The sequence below is a fragment of the Rhipicephalus microplus genome, chromosome 3, assembly GCF_043290135.1.
Source record: "Rhipicephalus microplus isolate Deutch F79 chromosome 3, USDA_Rmic, whole genome shotgun sequence".
In the NCBI taxonomy this organism is placed as follows: Eukaryota; Metazoa; Arthropoda; class Arachnida; order Ixodida; family Ixodidae; genus Rhipicephalus; species Rhipicephalus microplus.
Window position 1 is genome coordinate 261,996,540 of NC_134702.1, and position 27,601 is coordinate 262,024,140.

Here is a 27,601-nt window from a genome sequence, read left to right on the forward strand (position 1 = left end):
TTATTGACATTGAAGGCAGTGAGCTCGGAATACAAGAGGTCACGCTAGAGATAACAGATGAATACAAGTATCTGGGCGGATGGATAAGCAGTATGGCCGAGTACCTAGAGGAACACGAGTTGTACGTGACGACTAAAGGTCACAGGAATGCAGCGGTGATGAAAAACAGGGCACTGTGGAATTACAATAAGTATGAGGTTGTGAGAGGAATATGGAAAGGGGTCATGGTTCCTGGTCTGACCATCGGCAATGCGGTCTTGTGCATGACATGAGAAGTTCAAGCAAGATTAGAACTTAAGCAACGGGGAATAGGTGAGCTTGCCTTAGTTGCTCACGGGAATACACCAAATTAAGGAGTAAAAGGTGATATGGGATGGACATCAATTGAGGGCACTGAAACTAGCAGCAAGATAAAATTTGAGAAGCAATTGAGAGAAATGGGAGAGGAGTATCGGGCTCTGAAGGTATTCAGCTACTTGTACTTGAAGATTGTCGATACAAAATGGAAGAAGTGAACCAGAAAATTGACTGGTAAATACTTAGAAAACAGCAGTAGGCCAATCTAAAAAAGAATTATCGGTTAAGAAGGTGAAGGAAAATGAGACCAATATGTGGAGAATCGGCATGATTAAGAAGTCCGCAGTAGAGATCTATCAAACATTTAAGCAGAAAATTGCCAAGGAAAGGATGTATGATAATACTCGGGGTAGTTCTCTAGTGTTTGAGGCCAGGACGGGAGTATTGCGAACCAAGACATATCGGGCCAAATACGAAGGAGTAGACATGGTATGCAGTGCGTGTGGAGAGGAAGAGGAAACTGCCGAACACTTGATAACGTTCTGTAAAGGGCTTCACTCTATAGTTCAGGATGATAGGGCAAAGGTTTTCAAAGCACTTGGGTTTAGCAATAGGGAGGGCAAAATAGATATTAGGTGGGTAGAATTAACTAGAAGGAGGTTATCTGATTGGTGGCTAAAGTCAAGGCACGAGTAAAAATTAAACCCTTCACTGCAAAGTACGAGTCCTCATCCTCAGTATTTAAAGAAAAAAAAATAAATCTAGTGTTTGATTCACCAAGTAGTACAGTTTGGTGCCGTAACCCACCACCCGACCTCAAGGGTACAACCATATCAATCCCTCCATTCATCCATCATAGGTTGGCACCATATTCGTTGCGGAACTACATAGTTCTGAAAAAAAAAACTTCAGTGATCAACTACTATACGAATGCGTTGTCGGGAAAGAAGTTCTCATTGGTTCCAAACAAATGTGGACGGTAATAACAAGAGAGATCTCTCGTTGCGCTGGCAATGAGACGCTTATTGCTAAGAACTCAAAGCTTGAGTAGATGGCTTCGGATGGCATCGGATGGCATCGGATGGCATTTAGCATGGCATCGGATGTTACAACCTCAGGAATTATGGTCAGCGTACTGAAAATCAGTGTACAAGAAAGTGATGAATCACTTCGTTCATTTTAGGAACTATAAAGCGTAGGAATAACAGACGCCGTCGACAGTGAGAGCAAGCTCAGTTGAGTACTCCAGCAATTTGAACAGACCGTCTGCCTAAAGAAAGAAAAGGAAAATAAGAGGAAAAGAACGGCAGGGAGGTTAATTAGCCTATAGGCAGCCGGTTTGCTACCCTGCGCATAGGAGAGAGATGACAGAGATGAAACATAGATAGGAGAGAGGGAAGAAAGACAAACACAACCCATTCGGCAGCACACGCGCTCACACTCAGTGATAGTCCGATCTTGTCTTTCGTGGTGTGTGAGATTGCTGTTACAGCAGCTTGTTAAAGTCCGTGTCGCACAGGAATTTCAACAGTGCTTTTGTCGCCTTCTGTTGCAATGTCTTCTTTCGGGAACTTGAAAGAATAGTGTCCACATACAATTGGCTGTTGTCGGTGTGCGCAAGAACAGACGCCAGTGACTGTCTCTGGATGTCATACAATGGACAGTCGCACAGGGTGTGGTGTAGCATCTCTTTGCAACAACAAGCATCGCAGAGAGCGCTGTCGGCCATTTCTAAGACAAATGAATTATATTTTGTAAATACCACCCCTAGCCATAAGCGATGAATAAAGGTGGCTTCTCTTCGGTCGAGCCCAGTGGGCATGCGGAGAGCCATCAAATAGGACAGGTAATGTTGACGATTCTTCTCGTCGCTTGGAGGGCACCATATTGAAAACGTGGTTGTACGCTCAAGTCGTCGAAGATTACTCGCAGCATCGTTCCGCAAAAGTGGTATGGCTTCTTCTCGTGTTCCTTCAAGAGATGCCCGCGTGGCAGTATCGGCATGGTCGTTCCTTATGATGCTGCAGTGACTTGGCAGCCACTTAAGCGCCACATGATGCCCGTTGTCGTGTGAAATGTGGAGAACGCATCGAATTTCGAAAACAAGCTGTTCGTATGGCTCGCGACGCAGTGTTGAAAGCACATATAATAGGGCAGCCCTTGAGTCGCTGAAAATCGACCATTGTTAGGGTGGTTCCCGATTGACCACACAAAGTGTATCGCGCAAAGCAGCTGGTTCCGCTGCTGCACCTGACGAACACTGGCGATTCGTAGAGCCATCGGCATATATATAAATATATATATATATAAATATATATATATATATATATATATATATATATATATATATATATATATATATATATATATATATATATTTATATATATATATATACTGCCTGAATATTTCTCGTACAAAAGAAGAAGAAACAGTGTTGTTTTGACACGGGTGACGAAAGCTCAGATTTCCTCCGCATCCCTGGTACACTAAGATGCACTGTGGGTCGAATAAGGCACCAAGGCGGTATCGATGGTTTAGATGCAGGAGTGAAGCCCGAGGGAAGTTTCTCGTTGTACTTCACAATGATTTTTGCGAATAATTCTTGGCGCCTTTCTGAAGGCAGCAGTGCAAGGTGATGACAGTGAGCACGTGTAAATGGTCTGATGTGCATTCTCAAACCTTCTACTGCAATGTGAGTTTGTATTGAATAGTCACAAGCCATTACAATTGTTCCCTTTGTTGACGTACATCTGGGCAGACCAAGGCTCCCTCTCAGTGCTTGCGCTTGTACTGCCTGTAGAGCACGAACATTGGTCTTGCAGGTATTGCTCAGCACGGGCAAGCTATATCTCAGGAAACCGAGAAACAAGGCTCTGTGGAGTTCCATCATTGCGTCTACTGACATACACACGTCTTTCCTGCCAGGAACTTGAACAATTGGTAAATAGCAGTCAAGCGCTTCTTCATATAGGCCACAAGCGAAATCCAACAGAGGTTCCAATCAATATAAATGCCCAGAAACCGGTGGGTTCTGGCGTCAGAATGGGGCTGCCCACAGATTAAGATTATATAAGGGGTCTTTGCTTTGCGAATGAAGGCCACCAGCCCGCATTTTTCTGGTGATATGCCGAGACCTTCTTTTAACAAGTAGTTGGCAATCATATTTGTTGCTAAATAAAGCTGGGAACGTATCTGAGGACGTGTGACTGCGGAAGTCTAGACACAGATGTCGTCTCCGTATATTGAGATCTTAATGGTACTTGGCAAGTATTCAAAAAGGCCAATTAGTGCAAGATTGAATAGCGTTGGACACAAAGAATAATCTTGCAGCCAGGTAACTTGAAATTCACCGAAATATTTGACCACCAAGGCTAGCCACCGCAATAGCACCCAAAATAGATTCATGTAGTACATTATCATACGCGCTTTTTACATCTAGAAACATAGTATAGATAGTCGCTTACGGGATCTTTCGTGCTGAAAGTGCGAAACTAGATCAACAACATTGTCAATCGAAGAGCGGTCGCGTCGGAAACCAGTCATGCAATTCGGATAAATTTTCTAGAATTCAAGATACCACTCAAGGTGACCTGGTATCATCTTTTCGATTATCTTTTCTACGCAGCTGGCCAGTGCTACCTTCCTTAGGGGCCGTAGATATGAGGAGATGCTGCCCTGAATCAAAGGCGTGGAGCTCTCGGACAACAATCAAGTGGCTATGACAAGACTTTGGAAACTTCTTTCGTGACTGCCGAATAAGCAAGGCCTCTTGGAGACGTATGACACAACCATGCTGGAGTATCTTTGAGCGAGACATGCAGAACTTGTCGACGGGCCGCCCCTTGATTCGTCAAAAGTTTATTATATGGCCCTTACACGCACTCGCTACGAAGGTCAGAAGCTTTTTGACACTGCCTCTTACGCAATTGGGTACTTTTCATTGAATGAATACCTGAAAAAAGGTGAAAACCTGTACCAGCATCTCATGAAAGTAATATTGAGCTTCAGAACTCACAGTATAGCTCTACATGCCGACATTGAAAAGGCACTCCTTCAAATTTCACTTGCTTAGAAGTACAGAGATGCGTTTAGGTCCCCCTGGCTTTGAGAAAAGAAAGCGCTGCATTTTTCAGAAGGGGATATTCAAGAGTGAAGAATGACGAGAGTTTCATCTGAGTAGAGTGCCTTCAAGCAAAACCAGAACCATTAGAGTTCTCAGTGAATCATTCTATGTGGACGATCTAGTGGCTGGAGCAGAGTGAGCTAAAGAAGCACGTGGAATCTGCAGAGAAGCCATGTAGATTAAGCAGTAAGCAGGAATGACACTTAGGAAACGGCGGACTAACTGGGATGGATTTAATGAAAGATTAGAGCACGAGGAACAGACCGCAGGCATAGAGCTGGCTGTTCTCCATGAAACAAGTGGGAAAGTATTTGGAATTACACGGAATCCACCCACGAAAATTTTCACACTTCCTTTGAGGGGCCTTTTCATATCTATGAAAATATTAATACTAAACAGTGCGTTCTTCAACCTGTTTGAAGTATATTCGACCCTATGAGATTTGTTCTACCGTTCACCATTGCTGTAAGGATATACTTCTACATTTTATGGGGACTTGGGATAGCATGAGATGAGCAATTACCCCTGGATCTTCAATATGAGTGGCATGATTGGGTACATGAACTACCACTTTTGCAGAATGTTTCTATGCCGCGTTATCTTGGCAGCGCAGCCAAGCCGTCCCCATCACCCAGGTACAGGTGCATGTAGTTTTCGAGGCATGCCCTTCGGCATATGGTGTAGAACTTTATGTCGCACACAGCTGTTCAGCGAAACCCGAGTGGCGATCGCAAAAGACCGTGTGGCACCCATCAAGACAATGACACTGCCACGGTTTGAGCTCCTAGGAGCCTTGATTGGAGCTAGACTTCTTAACTATGTGCCTTGTGCGCTCAGAGGCTTTGAGATCCATTGTACGATAGGGTCGGATTTCATAAACACACTTTCGTGGATAAAAGGCGACGTGACGAAGTGGAAGCAATTATTGTCTAATAGAGTGGAAGACATCAGGAAAAAAACTGATTCTTCCATATGGAGCTACTGCCCTGGTTGTGTGAATACAGTCGACCTGCTCACACGTGGGGTTTCTATGAAAAAATTATTGTCGAGAATTATATAGTTCCTGGCGACACGAACTAGACTGGCTATGCGAATCAAAAGCTGATCACCTCTACAACTATCAGAAGCCATCAGCACTGACGACAGTACTTTTTCTGAAGTGATTGCCGTGCAAGTTGCAATATCTAATGAGACAACATCGGCACCAGTCCTGGATATTCACAGCTGAAATTAAATTGAAAGCCTACTCAGGGTCTCGGCCTGGGAATTTAGATTATTGTACGCTGCCGCATAAAACCCGCAGTGCACACTAGATTTCTAGTAGCCGAAGAGATTGCTGACACTGAAGTTTATTGGATAAGGCATGTACTGAAACACTCCTTCGGAAAAAAATAAGCTCGATTTGAAAAGGCACAGGTGCAAATGAGGACTTTTGAATCAGAGACCTCAACCCGTTCTTGGATAACAAGTATTCTTCAGGTCGGTGGGCGCCTGTTACACCTTGAAGCATCCTAAAAGGAAAAACATGCAGTCATCCTCCCACACGATTATCGATATTACACAATACTGACAGCACAAGCACTCAGCGAAACTTTACATGGAGGCGTGAGAGACACTTTGCCACAATTGAGAGAGCAATGTTAAACCTGCCGCACACGAACACTGGTGAAGAAAGCGATATATGGTTGCTATAGGTGCAGAGGCTTCAGTCTAAGCCCAGGTGACGTTCCGACTGCTCCTATAGCACTTCATTGTTTAGCAACAATGAACCTATTCGAAGTCTCTGAAGTTGGCTTCGCCTGGCCACTCTTTGTTGTGACTGCAGCCGCGGTTGCAGTCCGCCTGGAACTGGTTTCGAGCCTAACCTCAGAAGTTTTTTCTGGTGTGTTTGCGACGTTTTGTAGCACAAATGGGTCTCTCTTACGTAATTTATTCAGATAACACAAAAACAATTAAGAAGATGTCAAGAAACCTAAAGAGCCTCTGTCAGATGTTTTCCCAAGACGACGTATCTGCTTACTTGGGAAAGAAGAGGATAACCTGGAAGGTTGTTCTTCCCAGCGCTACATCGTGGATCGTATGATGGGAGCATTTTGTACGGACTGTCAAGCTTCCGCTGAGAAAGGTTCTCGGCAAAGCGCGAGGCAACTTTGAAGAACTGACAACTGTGCTGTTGGAAGTGCAGGTGGGTGTGAACTGGAGGCCTCTGATCTACATCCAGTCTGACAGGGGGGGAACCTTGTGCGTTAACCCCAGCAGACCTTATTATTCGAAGGAAACTTACAGTGCTACCACAGGGTGGCAACGGCACGCCAAAGAACTTAAGGCACACGGAAGCTTTACGATGGCTTGCATACAGAAAACGGCTAAGTTGAAACTTTTGGAACCGGTAGACAAAAAAAATATCTGCTTAAACTTCACTCAGCACACTTTTTGTGTACTAGCCCGAACAAAGATTTAAAGAAAGAGTTCATGAGAAAAATTCCCGGACAAATGTGGAAACCTGCAAGGCTTCTAGAAGTCTACAAAGGAGCAGATGACCATGTCCGTTTGCGCGTGATCCAACAATAGCGAGGGGTTGTTACCTCAAGGCCAATACAAAAGCTTTATTCCTTCGAGCTGAACGAGTCACTTGGTGACCTGTGCACAAACGGGTGCTCAAGAAAGCGCGCGTCGCCGAATTTCGGAGACGACGACAAATAGCATGCGCCAGATTGTCGTGTGAAGGTCAACGTAAAAGAAGAAAGTAAGCACCGAACGACTCCTCGGGCGCGCCATCTCACTCACTCAAAAGTGTCGCTACGCTCACCAACATACTCACACCTATCGCCGAGTGAATACCAGAAGCATCGAGAAGAAAAGCGTGAGTCACTTTCTGGTTGCGTCACCGGTCGAGGAGAGTTCTCGAAACGTCTTGGCACTTCCCCTGCCTTAGCTGTGTCGCGCGCCAACAAAACATTTAGAAGCTTCTCAAAGCCAGGGCGAAGGTAAATAAAAGGACACCAAAGTCAAATAACAATTTACGTTAGAAAGAAAGGTCAATGTATGACAACATCAAAAACGCCAGTGTTAACAACAACAGTGCCCTACTTTTCGAGAAATTCAGGTAAGTGCACAAGAACACAAGTGCCACAGCAGGACATTTTCAAAATGAACCCCATAGCGTAAGACGCACCACCTACAATAAATCACTAGTAATTGATCTAAAAGTTCCAAATAAAGAACCTTCAGCGAGACGCTATAAAATCCTGCTTGTTCGTTTCTGTTTGATTCATGAAAAAAAACCACCAGACGGTAACATGGCTTGTGGCGTGAGTGTTTCAAAAATTAGATTTTCGCGCGTTTACACAGGATAGCTGGTGCTACCTAGCGGGGCGCAGTTGAAACAGAAGCGTCTGCAATCTTGAAGCCAATGGCGAGAAATTGATCATTTTCAGTTGTTCCTCCTGCGGCTCCCACTGCTTTCCAGCCTGCTGCTATTAGTGCAGTAATGCCCGGCAACGTTTGCATGGCAGCAGTGACGTTGGACGGTCCAGTCGGCCCACTTCTTTAGGCGGGTATGTTTGGAGTGCGCTAACCTGATGCGGAGAACTAAACCTGATTTTATTTCAAAATGGGCCCTTCCTTGCCACAAAAGTAACGCTACGAGGTTTCTGGACCATGGTTCCAACAATCAGCGTCGACTAAATACTTTAGTGTTCCTTTAAGCGAGCAGTGGAGAGTGGTAAGGAGGAGATGAAGGAAGTGTTGCGCCAGTGTGCGTAGAGTTGTTCCTCCGTGCGGCGAAGGCTTTTGTACTCATTGACAAACAGGAGATGAAGAGGATTTCTGCAGCCACAACGCGTGAGAGGCCGGCGCGTTACTAGCGAAGAATTCTTGTGCTTGGGGTGCAGGCATTTGACGACGTCAGGTATCCTGGAAGAGAAACTTCGGTGGCAGCGAAACGACAACAGCACTGAACTTTCAGTGAGTGATTTCTGGAAGAGTATCATTCAAACAATGTACCAAGAGCTTTGGACTGAATAAGTTGATGAGATTCTTGGTTTTTAGATGTCTTGGTTGTTTAATGCATGAGTATGCATTTTAGTGCGTTTTGTTGTTTGCGTTCGTTGCTTGGAGTGTATCTAGTCAATTTGTGTAGCCCGTGGTTTGAGTCGTGATGTATTGCATTGAATTATTGCCGAGTGTGCATAATAGTGTGTTCTTTGCCTGCAATATCTGAGAATATTTTTTTGTTTTGTTTATCATCTCTCGGCTCTGGCTCGATCTTTGGACCACAGCCAGCATTCGCTGGCGTGCTAAATATGACGTACCACATCCCAATTGCCCGCGCTTTCGTGATGAATTTGGGGGGCCAATACTCCAGGCCTTGGAATTAGCCCAGCAACTGCCTCCCTGCTTAACAGGACCAGTGACAGCCGCGAGTATGTTCAAAGAACCCCAGCGCCAGGTCAAAACGGTGAAGACGAAGCGCCTCCTTCCACGAGCAAGCCCACACTCACGGGCATAGAGTTTCCTAATATACACTAGAGGGAACTCTGGCGCTGGTGTCTATGGGAGCTGCAACGCAGGGTGCTTCAGCGAGCATGGGAATATTGTTCAGTGCACACATTTGTCTAACACTCGTACTTTGACCTGCTTTTGGCTCCATGTGTGTTCGTGTGGCTCGGAACTGTTTCCCTACGAAACAAATATTAGCAAATGTTCAGCAGTTGACTTTCACCATCTTATTATTTTAGGCCTACCTTTCCAAATCCGGTCACGAAGTTCAAAAATGTTTAATCTTTCTTTCAAAAAAAACCATAACACAGCGATAAACGAAGCCGATTCACCACCCGCAAGTAGGAAGACTAGGCAAATGTGTGTACTACCCACCATTCCCATGGTCGCTGAACGATAGGAGCGCCAAAACCCCGTCTAGTTAATTTTAGGAAACTCAATGCTCACGGTGACTGGCAGCTGAAAATAAATGTTTTTTGTGATTTTCAAGCCTCGCTTCTTACCAGTGAACCATCTGTCATTGTAAAGAAAACCTATATAAGTAATTATAGAAATTGAAGCGTGCATTACGCTGCGCTGACAATTGGATGCAATGCAAGAAAGAGCGAATTTTTTACGCTGTGTCAAGATGATGCGGTGTTGCGACCTACATTGAACTCTACAAAAAAACCCCTCGAAGAATTCTTTGGTTCTTTATGATTACCGCCAGATGGCCCTAATGATATATTCAGCGAAAGGCCCCATGATTTAGGGACTTTAACGCAGCGTCTTCAGAATCCCACTTGGCAATGCGTTTGGCGCAAAACATGAAATAAATGTTTTATTCTATGCCCTCTCTCCAGACAGAAGACTATCGTCTTTGGATGACATTTTAGTTGAACATGTGGGTACGGGGCTGAAGTGTTTTCTGGATTATTTTTCTTTCTTGCGTTTGTATATATAGGATACGTATACATGAGAGACAAATAACGGTCTCGCCGACGCCGGTGGCACGCTCCAGCCGTGAGTGTTCATATAATTGCGATCGCAATAAAAATGCAGCACCTGAAGAAGACCCGCAAATGAGATATTCATTATGATCCAGTCAATTTATAACTATCATTTTCGATATTTTTTAAACCTTGATTATCACTGCAACACAGAAGTCTACCAAAATGCTCCTTTTTTTGAAATCTGAAATAAAGCAGTTTTCATTGAAATTCAGGCCCATTTCTTTTACGAAAAATTTATTCAAAATTATTGAATACAAGCTACAACACACAATTGAATTGCTAAAGTCTAATACCATTTTATGTGATGATCAAAATGAATTTCCACCTGAGTAAAATCCATATGCTTCAACGAGCAGCTTGGCGAACACTCGCAAAAGAATAACAAGAATGCAAATAAATGAGTTCATCTTGTGGCTCATACTAACGCTTGCTGCAATTGTGAGGCACCATTTCAAGTGACGTGGATCCTTGGCAGGAGCAACAATGAGTAAGCGCTGTTCGCTGTGGAAGCCCATTATATCAGAAAAATATGCTCACCATTGCCTAACTGACACGTTTCTGTTCCTGCGCCCATCTCAGTTTATTCCATTTTATTGCTACCGAACTGATTCATTTTCAACTCTGATTACACCTTTCTGTGTCTGTTTTACAACTATTGCGCGGCGATTATATCTAAGGCTGCCTTGCAGGTATATATGCATTTGCAATTCCCTAAATGAGGCCAGCAGATAGTCAACGCTTGTGTATGTCGTCTCTTTTCTTGTGGTGTGTTGGTGTTTGCACGCTAAAATTACATTTATCATTATGAACCGACTTGGCCCAAAAAAGAATCTTAAAGTTCCCATGTAATATGGTTGTGCCTACAATGTACTCCAGACTTGGCCGCAACTAACACACAGCTCCTGATTTATCGAACCTTGGTTCATCATATACTTGAGTACGGCTGGTGTCATATGGAGTCCTCAGAAATATCTCACATCAAGAAAAAATAATCTGCTCAGAGGAAAGCAGCACATTCTAAATATCGCCGCTACGCGAGGTATTTTCCACCTCGTTCTCACCTTCCAAGCCTTCAGCTTACTACACTTTCTTTTCGTCGTCACATTGAAGGTATAAAGCTTTTTCTTACGCTCTTCTTGACTGTCCTTATTCATTGGCTGTATCACACCTGCCCAACCAAGTTCCACCAGACATCACCATGAGTTGAACATGTCTCTTTCTAATACCGAACAAATTTATCAAAACATTTCTTTCTACGCCCTATTGAAGATATGAAATCTTTGCCTTGTGATAAATTTATTTTGTCCAATAAAAAACTATTGACCTTCATGATCTGTACATAAGCGTTGCATTTGCAATTTTTGATCTTGCATCCACTCCTGCAATAGCCCTTCAAGGCGGCATTATGCTGAAGCGAATAAATGAATAATAAATGAATAAATAAATAAACATGTGCTGTGTGCTCCCTCACTCTATCGTGATTTTTTTGTCTTGGTCTGTTTATTTCTCTATAGTGCTTTCTATTTTTCTCCTTTTTTTAATAGTTTTCTGTTTTTATTCCTTTATTTTTAGTTCACTCTCTGCACCATTGCTCACTTTTACGAGTTGTTGAAACTCACGCCTGACCAATCGGCGTACTGAGGGAGCGTGCGTTGGCAGCACGCGTTCGGAAAGTGGGGCGCGAGATGCTGAAAAGGACGAATGAAGCGTGTGCCGTTCGCGATGGCAATAGTTTTCTGACCATGCTGAATTGAGAGGTGGAAAACCTAAACAGCATTGCTGTTAAGAGTTCGAAAGATATTTCCTCAACGAAAAGCCAACGTGCGCACAAGTTTACATTATTTAAATCGTGCAATACTTATGTGTTAACAAGTGCGTTAAGGAGCTGAATACTGCTCGCATTAGGTAAGAGAATAGCAAAGGAGCAAAAATAAGGTCACCTTCATGAGTACGACAATTCTCTTGAGATCGAAACATGAATTCATTTTGCAAATATTGTGCAATGGCTTTTTTTTTCAGCAAATGCAGCACTTGCTGTCTCTGGTCTCCCACACGAACGAGGGAACTGCAATTGTGGTCCGCGCTAACAATGGTACGTGTGTTAAAATTGATATGTCACATTTTTGATGAAGTGCGTCACACTCCTAATCAAACCGTGAAATTGAAGCGTTTACTTTTATTAAAAAAAGTATGTATATTTGCAGAGAAAATTATGTTTGGAATAAATAACTAGGGCCCTTAATGGTAAGACAAATTGTGTGATGCTTTCAACGAGTAACTGTTAATGGTTTGGTTTTTGCAGAGAAACAAACATCCCACTTAACGGATGTTTCTACGTGTCCGCCTGTGTGGGTGGCATGACGTAGGTGATTAGGGGCAGATAGATGTCTTTCCTATCATGCTGAACCCTCCAGCTGCACTGCGGTTGCCATAGAAATGATTGCAAAAGTAACTTCATTGATACATAACTGAATAATCGCAAATTGAATACTGCTATTTTTTTCTTCATAACTCATGCTATAGTGATGTAAAAATTCTCTAAATTTTTATATGTTAGCTTACCAGCCGTCTTTGCTATTTATTTTCTCATAAATTTCACTATCAGGAAATGAATTTCGCTGTGGAATACGTGCTACACTTGAAGGAATGATAGAGTTTGATGACGTGTGCGATGACATTATCACGCAATTCATGTAATCACCTGTTCGTCGTTGCACTAATGCTGTCTCACGCTAATTTAATTATGTGCCAATATACGTGTGATGAAGTGTGCGGAATTGAAAGTGGTTGGAGTGCACAGAACTTGAATTTGATTGAGTGAGCGAAATTTGAAGTGCCCGCCATGAACCAAGTTGCAACTCGGCAACGAGGAACAAGCTGGCACGGATGTGAACAAACGATAAATGACTGAAGCATCAGTTCAACGTGGCGATTGTTTGAAGCACGTGCGAGACAGGGAAGAGTAAGAAGAGTCGCAGTGGTGGTCAGAGGAAGACGAGCCATGCATCAGGACGGTCAGGTTTCAGACCTGAGCCAAGGCTCCTACCTCCATCGTCCGGCGACCTGGAGGACCCCAGGGCTACCAGGCTGCGCTGACGTTCCCGTGCCCGCGAACAGGCCTTAGCTGTCGATCTTCGGGCTTGAGCTCAGGTAAGGCTCTCCGGCCGGGATTCTGCCTCGAGGTCAGTGCGTGAAATGCAGCGTCAGCTTGTGCAGCGCCCACTGGCAGCCTAGGAAGGCTGCGTCTCCTACGGTTTATGTGGCTGCCCAACGCCGATGCCAACTACGGTGACGCCATATACACCGTGCTTCGCGCCCAGGCTCCTACTTACCGACGTTGGTGAGATGCCACTTCTTTGACGTTCCACGACACGCTCTCTGTGTAGGACTTGAGTGCTTGTGACCTTTTGTTTAGGGACTTGTGTGCAGCTTGCGTATTTATTGGGAACTGTGTTTGAGAGCCAAGACTCGTTATATTTTGGACTAAGTGGTCTGAAGCTGTGACCATTCAATATGGCTTCTCGGATCTCCCCTGAGATGGCTCCTTGGACCTCCCAAATCAAACCTGCACGTTGTGCGAAACAAAAACAATAAAACCACAACGTTACAATAAGAAGATAAACAAAAAGCGTCAAGAAGTAGATAGATAGATAGATAGATAGATAGATAGATAGATAGATAAATAGATAGATAGATAGATAGATAGATAGATAGATAGATAGATAGATAGATAGATAGATAGATAGATGATAGATAGATAGAAAACATTGTTGCGGAGTTGCCATACCGGAATTGCAATAATTACAGAATCATTCCGCATTCTCGCAACTGCGGAATGGAACGGAAATACAATGGGGCAGCTCTTGGAGAAACGGAATGGGAATGGAGTGAAGTGTTTTTTGCAAGGAACGGAGTGGGAATTGAATTGTTTTATTTCTGGAAAACAGAGCACGTTTCCCTCTACGTGGTGTATTTCAAACATCGAACATTGTTTACTCAGAGCCTTGAATTTAACAATGAAACAGTTTTTTTAAGATAGTTTAGCTCATTAGTAGCATTGCATGTTACATCAATGCACCTTCTAAGAAAAATTATGTCGTTATATACACTGAGTTGCTTTAAAGTTTGTCTCTATTCTTCTAGTAACCTCTGTGCTGTTGGTATATGTATGCGTGGGGAACTACGGGGGTGACATGCTGCCCCTTACACCGTGTGATGTCTTTTCCCTTAGTGATTCCACAGCCACCTGCGTTCCACCACACCCTTGACTTCATGGTTTTTGCTCCTGTCACTGTCCGCAATAGAAGGCACAAATCACGTACAAAACGTACTCACAGGTACAGATGAAAACGAATAGGCAACTGAATTGTTACTTCGGTTGTCTGAAAACCGCGCTTTTTTCATAAACGAAAACTGTGCAACGACTGCAGAGACCTTTGTGCGCCACGTTCCTACAGCAAAATTGTTCCTCCCTAATGGAAGATAAGGGCGCGTGAAAGATCGTCCACTCTCATCCTCTACGTGGTCCAAAGTACGCGTGAGAGATCAGAGCCGCCACGTGCTCATTGCGCCATCTCGCTGATAATGCTGAAAACACGATAGTGTCTCCCCCCCCCCCCAAGATGCCTACCAAAAGCGGTAAGTGGTAAATATAAGTAGCTTGGTGATTAACAGCAGATGGAGGTACCCCTCAGTGGCTCTATGATTAACACCTCGCATTCACGCGCGGAGGTCCCATGGTCGATTCCGTGCGGAGCCGTTTTTTTGGATTTTTTTTCTCTCATGCTTTTTCATATATATAGATAAGTATACGTATCCAGTGCCTGACATCGGCGCCGATGCCCACGCCGACGCCGACGGCGAAGTCCAGCTAAGAGTGTCCATATATTTGCTACCGCATTACAAGTCTTTCTCTGAAGGCCTGACGCCACGTATCCATTGACTGCGTGTCAGCGCCTGGCATTCTGACGCAAAGCTGCGCCTTTTTCCTAAACAGAGAGGGGGCACGCGGATACACATAGCTGCGTGCTCTCTCTGTCGATATGAAAGAGGGCTCGGCGCCGGGTCAAAACGACACACGCCGGCGCCCTGCAACAAATACGTGGGATCCGGCCTTAAACTGTGAGGCGATTTGACCCATGCGCGATGCTCGTGTTCGCTGGAAGCTTTCGTACAGCAGCTTGCGCACCGTCTCACCTCACACCTCTCTGCTCCTCACGCTTTTGCAATAATGTTCGCCCGCTCTTGGGCATCTTTGCCCCATATCTGTCGTGGAAGGTCTGTACGTCGACACAGACCACTGTCGTACACGATGAACTGCGTGTGATCCTGTAGCTTGCTTAGCGTTTTGCGGGTAATAACGAAAAAATACATCATCAGCCGCTAAATGTAATCACGTGTGGATACGGAGCAGCGGTTAAAGGCACCTACAGAAACTCATGCCCGTCCCCTTGGGCAGGCTGCATCAACATTCAGAACCTCTACCTCAATGACGCTGAACGTGACCATCGCTTGACGCCGGGTAACACTGCCGTGAACACTGCTGATGACCAAGGCTGCCAGTGACCTTGAATATAGCACTGCTATACAGCCAGTCCCTCAGCGAACACGCCAAACACATCGCACAAGATCCTGCGCTAATCAAAACAGACGTGTTCTGTCTCACGAAATCATACAATCTTCGCTCTGAAACTCTACATTGGATAGTCGAAGCTCCTTTTATTTCATTCGACTACTAACCACAGACAAACGTAGGCATGTTGTTAATTGATTGCTTGATTGATTATGTGTGGTTTAACGTCTGAAAACCATCATAAGAATACGAAAGACGCCCCTTTCGGAGGGCTTTAAATATTTCCACCAGCTCTGGTTTTTTATCACGCACCCAAATCTGAGCACATGGACCCGCAGCATTTTCTCCTGCATCGAAAATGCAGCCGGTACCAAAGGCATTTGATCCCATGACCTGCGGGTCAGCAGCCGAGTACCTTACACGCCAAACCAAATCTTACACACTTAACCAAATAGTCACATCAACTATTTTATTGTACATACATACAACCCTAGAAGATTGACAATAGTAAACATGAACTATGACATACAGTACCGATTGCAATGGTTAGATCAGTGTGAGCGAAGATCAATCTTCTGTTTTTCCAATATTTTTGGTATGACTAGGCATCTTTTTTTAACTCTTAACACTCTGATTTTCCCTGTTACATAGTAGGTAACAAATAGATATTTAGAACAATAAAATGTAGGTTAGAGGCCCCAGCAGTCAAAAGCCGCATACCGAAAGTGTTGCCAGTGCCCACACAATTGAAAAAGAAACTGAATAGGAAAGTAGGTGTGTGGTATAACAAGTGTGCTATAACAGAACGACTTGTTGCTGCCTAAAAAGCTTCAGTTTCTTCAGAGCTGCCTGAATTGCCACGCTTTCACTTGCTGTCGATGAAACAACGCACTCGAGTCGCGCTTCCCAGGACGCCATTATAGGCGTGATCACAAACGCTGTAGCGCTTGCTCCACGCACTATGTCGACTGATTCATCGGTGAAAACTTTCAAATGATCGGCGTACATTTCTTCAATATATTCAAGTACCAAAAAACGTAATTCTGCTGTGGGTGTGGAACGCTTGCTGTGCATCCTTGGGATCGTCACCTGACAGTCGACATCCTCATGTGACCAAGGTGGGTCCTGTCGAAGTTGTCTTTGTTTGGGAAAATCGATGATAAGATGACGAAGGGTGTTGAGGGCCATGAAAGCTCGCGATTCCGTGCGTCACCGAAGGTGACTGAGTAGTGCTCTTTCTGGGCTCGTTTCGCCAAGTCAGCAAAATTGTGTCAGCAGTCATTGAGAGGCGGGAAGACGTAACGGCGGAAGACGAGCTTCATGCAGCACCTTTATGCTCGCTGCAAACTTTGGCACTCCCAAAGCAACTCTGAGGCCTTTACTATGAAGTTTTTCCAGCCGTTCGTACTGTGACTCACTCGGAAAGATCAGAGGCTATTTGAAAAGCATACGATTGACAATTACTGCCTCGTGTAACTTTGTCAATGATGTTGCGTCGCTCCGCCAGCTTGTTTCTTCCGTCCTTCGAAGAAAGTTTACTCGAGGTGACAGCGCTGACATTGTCTTGTCTACTGCCCGTCACCAATTCATCCTGGCGTCTTGCGTGACTCCAAAGAATGTCATGTACTTAACTTGTTTAATTGATGCATCAGGAAGTAATATTTTCATCCTTGTTTCTTGTCTTCGCATACCTGGGAATAGCATAAATTGAGACTTCTCAGCTGATATTGTTAGCCCAATGTTTTCAAGATAGGTTTGTGCGGAGAGTAGAACTCTTTAGCCAATCATATCCAATCGCTCATGCTGATATCCAGACAGCCAGTGCATATGTCGTCAGCATAAATTGATATTTTACTGCCTTGCTCACAGTCTTGAGAGCATTAGGTAAACCAGCCATGACCACATTGAACAACGTTGGAGGCAGGACACTGCCCTGTGGCACTCTTCTGGTGATTTTCCTTGAACTACTGAGCACTGTCCCTAACTTCACCTGCATCGAGCGATCACTAAGAAACGCCTGAACAAAGCGTCAAAGGTGCCCCGTTATTCCCATAGATGCAAGACCACAAATTTTCGCACCTTGGAACACGTAGTCACATGCTTTTAAAACGTCCAAGAATATTGCCAGAGTTGAAAAGCCGTATGCTCGTTAGTGTTCTATGTGACTCGCCAAGTCCAAGATGTTGTCCTGTGCACTCAACTGTTGCCGAAACCCAGTCATATATGGTAGAAGGGCCTTGTGATTCTCATTCCATCATGTCAGCCAAACACAAGCCAGCTTTTTCACCAGCTTCGCTACGCACGAAGTTAGTGATACTGGTCTGTATGAGGCCAGTTCTGTTCTGTTTTTACCTGGCTTCAAATGGCAAGACCCAGGCCATTTTCCAGGCTTGAGGAACGTTTTCCGACTCCCAAACATAGTTGAAATGCATCAGAAGCCACCTCTTCACTTCTGCAGGCAGATTTGAGATCATTTCGTTTGTAATTCCGTCAGGTCCAAGAGCACACCGTCAACGGAGAAAGCTTATGGCTGACGTAAGTTGCCGCAGCGTGAAAGGTGCGTTGATGACAGATGTATAACTAGGCGGAAGTAGGTAAAGTGGTTCACTTTCTCCTCCAATTACATACACGTCAGCAAACTCTTCGGCTAGAGACAGCATTGATGTATTCTTGAATAACCTCGTCAAGTTGATCATGATACAACCATAAGAAAACAACAGAAGAACAGCATCCGCACAAATTCTCACGAGCACACAGGGAGTGCTTCAGTTAGTTATAAAATTTTAGAGCCAGTGCTGCAACTACACTTGATGTTACACGCACATTGACGTCTATTTGAAACGTATATCCGAGGCCGGACATTGCTCTGTGGTAGAATACTCGATTGCCAGGCAGAATACTAGGGTTTAATTCCGGCTGGGACAAATTTATTCTTTGCATTCGTCCAGTCAATGCTATGTCAACGTTTTCTCGCCATTCCCAGTAGGTATAAAACATATTGGTAGAAATAAAACATATAACACCTGTGGCACATACTGGCATACTAGTGGCATATACCTGCTCCCGGTTATGTGCCATTGTTTTCGGGAAGTGCTTGACAACGTATGGGACGAGACTATGAAATTAGTCATGACCAGCGCATCATATTTGTCAACCTGTCTTACCCTTCTCTACTAATTCTCATGTACCACAAGTTCAGGCGGTGATGATGATAGCACTCAAACGTGCGGTTAGATAGATATGAAGATAGAAGCCAAAAATGTTTGCAGTACTCAAAGGAACGCTCCGCACCTGAGGAGAATTTTACTGTCATCAGTTCACATCAGAAGTTTCGGTGGATCGGCGACAACATAAACATAATTGATATAGACATTACACAACAAAGGCCCCATCATTCATACCCCTGGGGCACTCCATATTTTATCGAGTTGCGAAGTCACTGATGTTCTCACACTGCTTCATGATGCACAGCTTTTCATTTGTTCAAAGGCAACGGAACTTGCACTATTGTCATGCAGTTTGCACAGAATATTGTGATCCACCCAGTCAAGTTTTATTTCATTTTGCTTATAAAGCACTGTGGATAAAAATTCCAAGCAGGCTGAGCAAAAACACATACCGATAACAGAACACGAGATTGCAAAGTGGCCTTTACCACATGATTTTGGTTCCTAAAATGCAAAAAAAACAAGTTGGTCATGATACAACCATGAGGAAGCAACAAAAGAACAGCATCCGCACAAATGCTCACGGGCGCTAGGGGAATGCTTCGGTTAGTTTATTCCGATCGGCTGTCATTTGTGGAATAAAAGAGCGGCCAAAAGTTCAGTCCTTGCGAAGATAGTCGTTAGGCAACGAAGATAGTGGTACCGAGTGGGTCTGCTTAACAAGGGGAAAACGTACGATGCGGTGTCCAAGGAGGGCCAGTGGTTTACTATGTCGGAAAGATACTTTAGACGACATTTTTTCGTGTTTGTAATAATTCAATAGCACTTGCAGCTAGTAGTACAGTGGGGGAGCCAGTTGACCTAAATTTACTATAAATTAACCGTACTGCTTTCTTTTGAATTCTTTCTAGGTTTTGAAAGGTAATTTTTGTTTGGATCTACCAAAGTATGAAGGCGTACTCAAGTTTTGGCTTAATTAAGAAAACGTAGGACAAGAGTTTTATACTAGGGGGGGGGGGGCAGTCTAGAGCTTGTGGTGGAGAAGGCATAAATTCCGGAAAGCGGCAGAGCAAATGTTATTTATGTGTATAGTCCAGGCTAAGGTACTCGTTAACGTAACACATAGGTAATTATAGGAGAGTACTTTAGGTGAAGGTGCTTCAGTAAAGTTGTAGGTGAAGTCTAAAGGGCTTTTCTTACACGTTAGAGGGAGATACACATTAATTTTCCTTACGAAGCATACCCAATTGTTCGCACTAATTTGAGACATTGCCCAAGTTACTATTAAGGTCGCGTTGGTCACTAACGCAGGTTACTTTAAACAAAACACAATCGTCCACAAATAGACGAATTTGAACAGGAATGCTAATTACGTTGACAATGCCGTTAAATACATCGAAAACAGTAGGGGGCCGAGTACGCTCTCCTCCGGAACGCCAGAAGTCACCGGAAGGCAGGCGGAATGTTGTTCTCCCACCTGAACGTATTCCTTGCGGTTGTGGAGGAAAGCTGAGATGCAGGAGCTAAATATTTGATGTATACCGATTAACCTAAATCTTTATAAATAATTGATCGCGTGGAACTGTGTCGAATTCTTTACTGTAATACAAAAATATTATATCAGTTTGACCGTTAGCATCAAGGGGAGCTGCAAAGGTGTAAACAATAGTAACCAATTGGGATGTAGTAGGCAATCCTTTCGAAACCCATGTTGATGATTTGTTAAAAGTAAGTGTTCTTCTAAGAATTAATTTAGTTTGTGGGCTATTATGTGTTCGATAAGACTACAACCTCATGATGTTAACAGTATCGGTCAGTAATTTTGTAGTACAAGACGGTCGCCTTTTTAAAATAATCGAGCCGACTTCCAGTCCTCTTGTGATTTACTGACAACAAAGAGGCACGAAAAATGACGAATAAATATTTCGGTATATACTCTGCAAAGCGACGCGAAAGTAGGTCGGGGATGTTATCAGGTCCGAAAGAAGTTTTGGTCTTCCAGTTCATTGACAAAGCAACGACACCAGGATAAAAAATAAAATTCACATTCGCAGCATTGTTGGCATTTATGATAAGTGGGAAAGCACTCGGAGCACTAAATACACTATGAAAATGTTCAATGAAATGCTGTGCAATGATAGCTTGATCAGGTACCACTGAACCCTAAACAATACCTTGAGATATTGGTTCCTTTTTTTCCCTAGTATACGTAATATATTATATGCTTTTTTTAAATCGATAAATAAGTCAACACTCAAAAGTTTCTTTTCTATGTTGCTCAGAATCTCCTTTTTTATCTGCAATATTGTCATTTCGGTAGAGTTTTCTTTTCAGAAGCGCCACTACGCAATTCCCTTACTATTTAGTAAAAAGGTTAATTTATTATTTATTTACTTATTTTCAATACTGCTTGTCTCATACAAGACCAAAGCAGAAAGGCATCAGTTCTTGGATACACAACACAGCTTTCAGCTTCACATTTGTACAGCGGCATATTTGTCAGAACGGCTAAGAATGCCTGGAGGCAGAAATGCCTGAAAGGGCCTCGAGACCTTTAAAGAATTCAATAGGTACACTTTGAATAAAAATGGCGTTCAGTTAATACAAACACTGAACAATCGGTACATACTTAAAGATGGCATACAAGACAGTTCTTATCTAGTAGACAATACAACACTAGTTGTACACAAACACAAGAGCACTGGGAACAATAGATACTTAGGTAACTTTGAACCAGTTAGTGCACCCACCAAAACAAATTTGTTTACGCACAATTTAACGCGAATATTTATTCCACAAAAAATAACCGCTTGTAAAAAGACAATACAACGCTAGTTGTGCTCACACACAAAAGCACTGGAAACAATGCACCAGAAAAATACGCACTTTGATAACTTGGAACCAATTACTGCAACCAGCAAAACAAATTTATTTACGCGCAATTGAACGCGAACATTTATTCCACAAAAATAACCGCTAGAGAAAACGATAATACGGCTCATCAAAAGAGAAAAAGATAACTGAAAAATTATTTGCAAAAGATGTCCTCGATTTTCGAGGTGAACTCTGACAGTGATTGTGTACTGGTAATCGAGGAATCTAGAGTATTCCATTCTCTTATTGACAGGGGAAAGAACGAACGCTTGAAGCAATCGTTGTTCAAGGTGTATTCTGTAATGATGAACGCATTTTTGTGTCTTAGTTCTCTGGAGATGTATTTTGATGCATCGATGCGGCTGCGGTTATGAAGCAGGTTGTGTAGAAATTTTATTCGTGCCAGTTTTGCTCTCGTCGCTAGCGTAGGAAGACCGCAATATTCTATGAGGTTAGTGGGCGAGTCTGTGCGTTTATACTTGTAGATGAACCTTTCGGCCTTTCTTTGTACCCGTTCTAACCTTGCTGTATGAGTGGCATATTGAGGTAACCAAACAGTGTTGGCGTACTCTAAAATTGGACGAACGAATGCTGTGTAGGTTAAGAGCCTAGTTTGTGTCGGTGCAGTGGGAGACGCCTTCTTAAGAAAAACAGCTTGCGCGAAGCAGCAGCTGTGGCGTTATTTATGTGCGCTTCCTATCTGAGATCGGAAGTTAATGTGACACCGAGATATTTCTGCAGTGTGACTCTTTGTAAATGTGTGTTGTTTATTGTGTAAGTAAACTCAGAGGGTGCCTTTTTTCTGGCCACTGTCATACAGACTGTTTTTGTTAAGTTATCGACATTTGCCGTTCTTCAAAATGGTAATTATGAGCGGCAATGAGCCATTCATTATTAACATTTTTAAATGCTTCGGACAAGAAGGGCAGAACAAATATCAGCTGGTAGTTAGACGTTTCGCAAACAACTTCAACTATATACTTAGGTGGCGTACTTACAACTTTAGGATCAAAGGGAAATGTATCTGTTTCTGGCATTTAGTTAACTACAAATGGTAGTGAGCGAGCTATGATATGAGTGTTCGTTGACATGAATAAGACCACTTAATTTAAAACCAAGCGCCACTTTAGATAGACGTGCCTTCTTTTGCCTTGGTCAGAAAAACATTTCAATTGTGACATCGGGCAAAACGAACTATTGTTCCTAAAAGCAGGCTTGTTCATTCCTACTGTCACAAATGTCAATACTATCACAAGTTAATGGTTTTTCCATCACCACACAAAAATTTTGGAAAGTGTCAAAAGGCGAACCCTCATCTGGGGCGCCTCTGATGTCAAGATAGTTCGCATTTGAATACAGTTTCAATTATTCAATTTTCATCTGAAGTTGGTTATTTTCACCTGGAAGTTTTTTTTTTTTAGATTCTTTCATGGTGCGACAGGCTCTTCAGTTAGAGCTTTTATTTCTAAAGAGAGCGCGGCTTTGTTTTACACTTCTTGAGAGACCAAAGTTGAGCATTAGTTTCGCGCTTGAAATCCTCAAGTGATTTATACAGATCCTTCTTGTTTGCCATGACAACCAATTCACAGGAAACACTGGTACTCATGCTAAACTGGAGTGCATGAAGTAATACTAATACAATTAAAGAAGAAATGGAAGTCCTACCTGTGCAAAATGATTTTGGTGAGCACTGTGAAGACCGCACAGACTACTCCCAAACTGAGAAAAAAAAGGAGAGCACTTCATATATGTAGGCAAAGTCCAGTAGCTTAGCAGGTCACAGCGCATGAGCAGGGTGAACATGGGTGATTACAGCTGAAGCTAGAAACAATGGTGCAGAGTTTGCTCGTACTTGAGCTCCTTAACAATGTCAGGAACATTCTTAGAGCAGTCTGACTCACACAAAAAGATGGACCATTGCAAAGACTTTCTGCACCTGTGCAAAAAATTAATTTGGTGAGCGTGGGGAAGACTGCATGCACTGCTTGCCAGACTGCAGTGAATGGCTAGCAACGCATGGCCAACATATCCAGAGGCATGCAATGCCAAAAAGGGCATGCTGGAGAATTAATTCAACAAAGAGAATGCTCTTGCAGAGCTTTTCAATCTTCGAAGTCATAAAACTCAATTTTAATTCACCCTTTTAGCTCGCTATTGCACGAACGTCAAGGTAGTTCTTAGACAAAGACAACCGCTGTTAGGTATAAGTATAGACTACGTGTGATTAAGAGTCAAGCATGCGGTAGTAATGTTGTTGGTTGCAATCAAGAAATTTACTTGTTGCAGCTGGCCAAAGGTATGCATGAGTGCATCCACGAAGCCACATTTGCCTATCAGTAGTTATATACGATACCCACATGGTGTGTTTCCTAGGGGAATGCCGTGCAATAAGCACCATATGGCTATTTTATTACGTAAAATCGCAATACCACTGCATATACATGACAGTATACGCATAAGCATCCATTGCAGATACAACTTAACGTTATAGGAATACTGACATAAAAACTTTGCACCTTGTGCTTTTTCTTCTTGCAGTGGGTAGCTCATACGCACTTGCTATAGCTAAAAGCCTGATATGACAAGGTGGGTAGTGTTTGCTTCATAGGCGACATTAGGAGCATCCAGCCGCTGTTTTCGTTTAAAAAGAGCACTGAGCTCGGCAGGAGCAGTTCCGGTAGCAAGGTAAACGCAACTGGCCTTGTGACCACACAAAACTGCGATGTTACGGAGTGTGCAAGAGCATGCAGGAGCGGTCACCACACTGATAGCAAGCACGCGCAAAACCGGAGGCATAGAGGAACAAATCACGAATAGTTTATGTGAGAGGCACGTGCCAGAAATCAGCCAACATAAACCCGTGTCCTAGGCTCGTTTACGCTCCCACCACAATGTGGTTGGTGTCGCAAAAGGCATCACGTCTTTCTCAGTCACGTGGCATGCACATTAAAATTTATTGTAAATATGTTGTATGCTATATTTTCCCTTGATATTCCGTTGATGTTAGGAACACCTCTAGATACATCTGTCTCGCTTATTACCTCGTTTTCTAGAGTAGGAGTCAGATCTTGTGCTTTTTCATCAGAAAAGCCGCATGTTTGTGTGTATCCTGTGTTATGAGTTATCTTTCTCTCTTTGTCCACTCTATTTTCTACCCCATTTAATTATCTCGTTGATGGATATGTGAGGTTTAATGTCCCAAAACCACCATATGACTATGAGTCATCGTAGCGGAGGGCTCCAGAAATTTCCACCACCTGTGGTTCTTTAACGGGCACCCAAATCTGAGCACACAGGCCTACAGCATTTTCCCCTCCATCGAAAATGCAACCGACACAGCCGGAATTTGATACCGCTACCTTAGGGTCAGCAACCGAGTACCTTAACCACTAGACCACCGAGACGGGACTTTATTCTTCCTGTTGTCCTGTGTAGGGTAGCAAACAGGCTTTCCTTGTGTGCCTAACCTGGCTACCTTTCCTGTTATACCATTGCTTTTCAAGAGTAAAACAAATGCAGCTTCTTTCAAGCTCCTAACATTGGGACTATTATATGTTGTCTGAAATGAGGTTCATTGGTTGAATATTGTGGACAGCTTCATTGTGATGAATAATTTAAATTATTCTGGTTGGCTAAAAAGGGAATACTCCTCATCAAACAGCACATGCTGTCTAATTATCGTGGGGGAAAAAGCTGGAAATGCTTAGACAAAACATTAATATTGAACCACATGCCATCACAATAATGCAGGCAAGCTTCTGCAATATTGTGCAGCGACTAGGATCCCAGACACTATTGCTAGCTACATAAAGTAATGGTTCGCCAACATGACGTAAATGCAGCATATGAACGAAGAGACAAACAGCATGTAACAAAGGACAGTGACAGACGAAGCACTGAACATATAGCCAAGGTCTTTATCTTAAACTGGGGGTATATATAGCACACAAAACTTAAAAAACGAGGAAGAGAAGAGTGACGTGTAGCTTTTGTTAAGTATTTATGCATCTGAAAAAAACAGTAATTAGGCTTGACAAATACGCAAATTTTCTGGTAACGAGCGTTATCGAAAGTGCACTGACACAATAATCACTTTTCTTGTCAATGCAGAACGACTCATTAATCTCACGTGTTCGTTGATCTCTGTATCGTCGTAGCATTGTGCACCTTCGATAACGTCCCTCACCAGGGAATTCGCGTATTTGTCAAGCGAATGATAGTTTATTCACAGTTTTTTTCAGACGCATACAAACATAACGAAAGTTCTACATCACTCTTTTATTCTACTCCCCTTTCAAGCTTCGTGTGCTAAATATACTCCAATATATGGAATAAAAACTTTGGTTGTAAATTCGGCGCTTCGTCCATCTCTCTCAGTCATGTGTTATTCACTGTTTTTCACTTTGTTAATTATGTACCGACCGGCATTAATAAGCACTTTAGTAAAGACAGCATAATCACATTGTGCTTATCTGGCTTCATTATCATAACGATGAGGCCACTACAATATTGAGCTTTGTATGCTTATACCAAATAAACTTGCAAATGATGTGACAATCACATTTAATACGACATCATGAACCTTTCATCCTATACCAAGTGGTGCAAGTACCAACAACGTGGTTTCAGTGATGTTGGTGTAAGCCAATAAACAACAATCACTTGGTGAAGATTATTTTTGACACCCTTTTATTGGTCTAATGCCTACAGCTTCAAAAAATTCAGTCTAGATTTGTCATGATCTTAGATAAATACAATGTGTAAATTTACATTTCAGAAGGAACATGTGCAGGCTTTAGGCATGCATACCATGGATTGTATTTCCCCTTATTGTGTTTTGAGCAATAAATAAGGTATTCACACCCTGCCAATACCACAGGTTCATTGAAAATCTGTAGCAAAGGCTCAAATATTCTTCTATGTCAGATAAAGCGTTACGCTGGCAATACGAGAATGTCATTGGAAGTGGTGTTACAACTATGTTTTAAAATGCTTGTAGACGTAAAGGTATTCAGTCAAGTTTTGAAGCCAAAGTGGGGCGAGGCGCACGCCATTCTCAAAAACCAGAACAACATTATGGTGGGTGAACATGGGAGAAACAAGCAGTACCATGGCAATTGCGCTCGAACGAGTGAACTACTGCTCAACCTAGCACTTGCACAGCTAAGGTAAGGCTATTAAGCCACTCATAAACAAAATGTATTGACCAAGGCCTAATTGCAAGCTTCGCGAGTCGCATCTGCAGCACACTGTTTCAAGTTTACGCACACGTGAACTACATATCATTGCAGTTTAACAATATACTTGCCTGGTGAATGCAAACACATTTGGTCACACAGGAAAACACATCTATCTTATAGTTGTTATTTCATTTCATTTACTGGAGCCTCAAGGGCCTGGAGGCATTACATAAGACGGGGGCAAACAATATATGAGAGACTCCTAATCACACAAACGCCGAAAAAGGAAGAAAAGACGAAAAAAGGGAGAAAAAACATCTCTGAAAAAGGAAACAAGCAAGCAGAAAAAAAAGACAACTACCGTTGACTGGAAATAAAACAGCTATATACACAAGTAATCAGCATCATAGTGCACGAGTCAATATAAGTTAGTTACTAACACGGTTCAACTAGGAATGTATTTCAATTCAGGTCAGATGCATCGTTATTTTTCGCGAAAAGTCGTGCGGTCGACGGACGAAACAATACTGTCGGGGAGGGTACTCCACAGGGTTATTGCATGGGGAAAAATAATCTTTCACCGATGATGTGCGGCACTGATGTGTGCGATATATTTGCTGTGGTTGAGGCGCGGCGAGATTTGGGGGGGGGGGTTGAAGTCGAGGGTACCTGGCAAGTGGGTGATAATAGAAAGAGTGAAGCAAGCAGAGACGCGAAATGATTCGACGTGATTGGAGACATGCAAGTTCAAGTGTGCGTTTGAGTGCAGTGATGGTAAATTTACGCGAGTAGTTTGACCTTATGAAGCGAGCAGCGCGATTCTGGATGGATTCTATTTCGTAGGTGAGATATGCTTGTGAGGGGTGCCAGATAGATGAAGCGTATTCCAATTTAG

General features: G+C 43.1%; 1 protein-coding gene across 7 annotated transcripts in view; it reads left to right on the forward strand.

Annotated features, from left to right (window-relative positions):
• LOC119170521 (polyamine-transporting ATPase 13A3) overlaps positions 1–27,601 on the forward strand; it is a 1,084,416-nt gene that overhangs the window by 287,268 nt on the left and 769,547 nt on the right. For all 7 annotated transcript variants that reach the window (XR_012894535.1, XR_012894534.1, XM_075890967.1 and 4 more), the window contains one exon: positions 11,933–12,005. Coding sequence is in view for 5 of the 7 variants with exons in the window: in XM_075890967.1 (XP_075747082.1) it covers positions 11,933–12,005 (73 nt within the window). In the remaining 2 variants the exon portion in view is untranslated. The remainder of the gene's footprint in view (positions 1–11,932; positions 12,006–27,601) is intronic.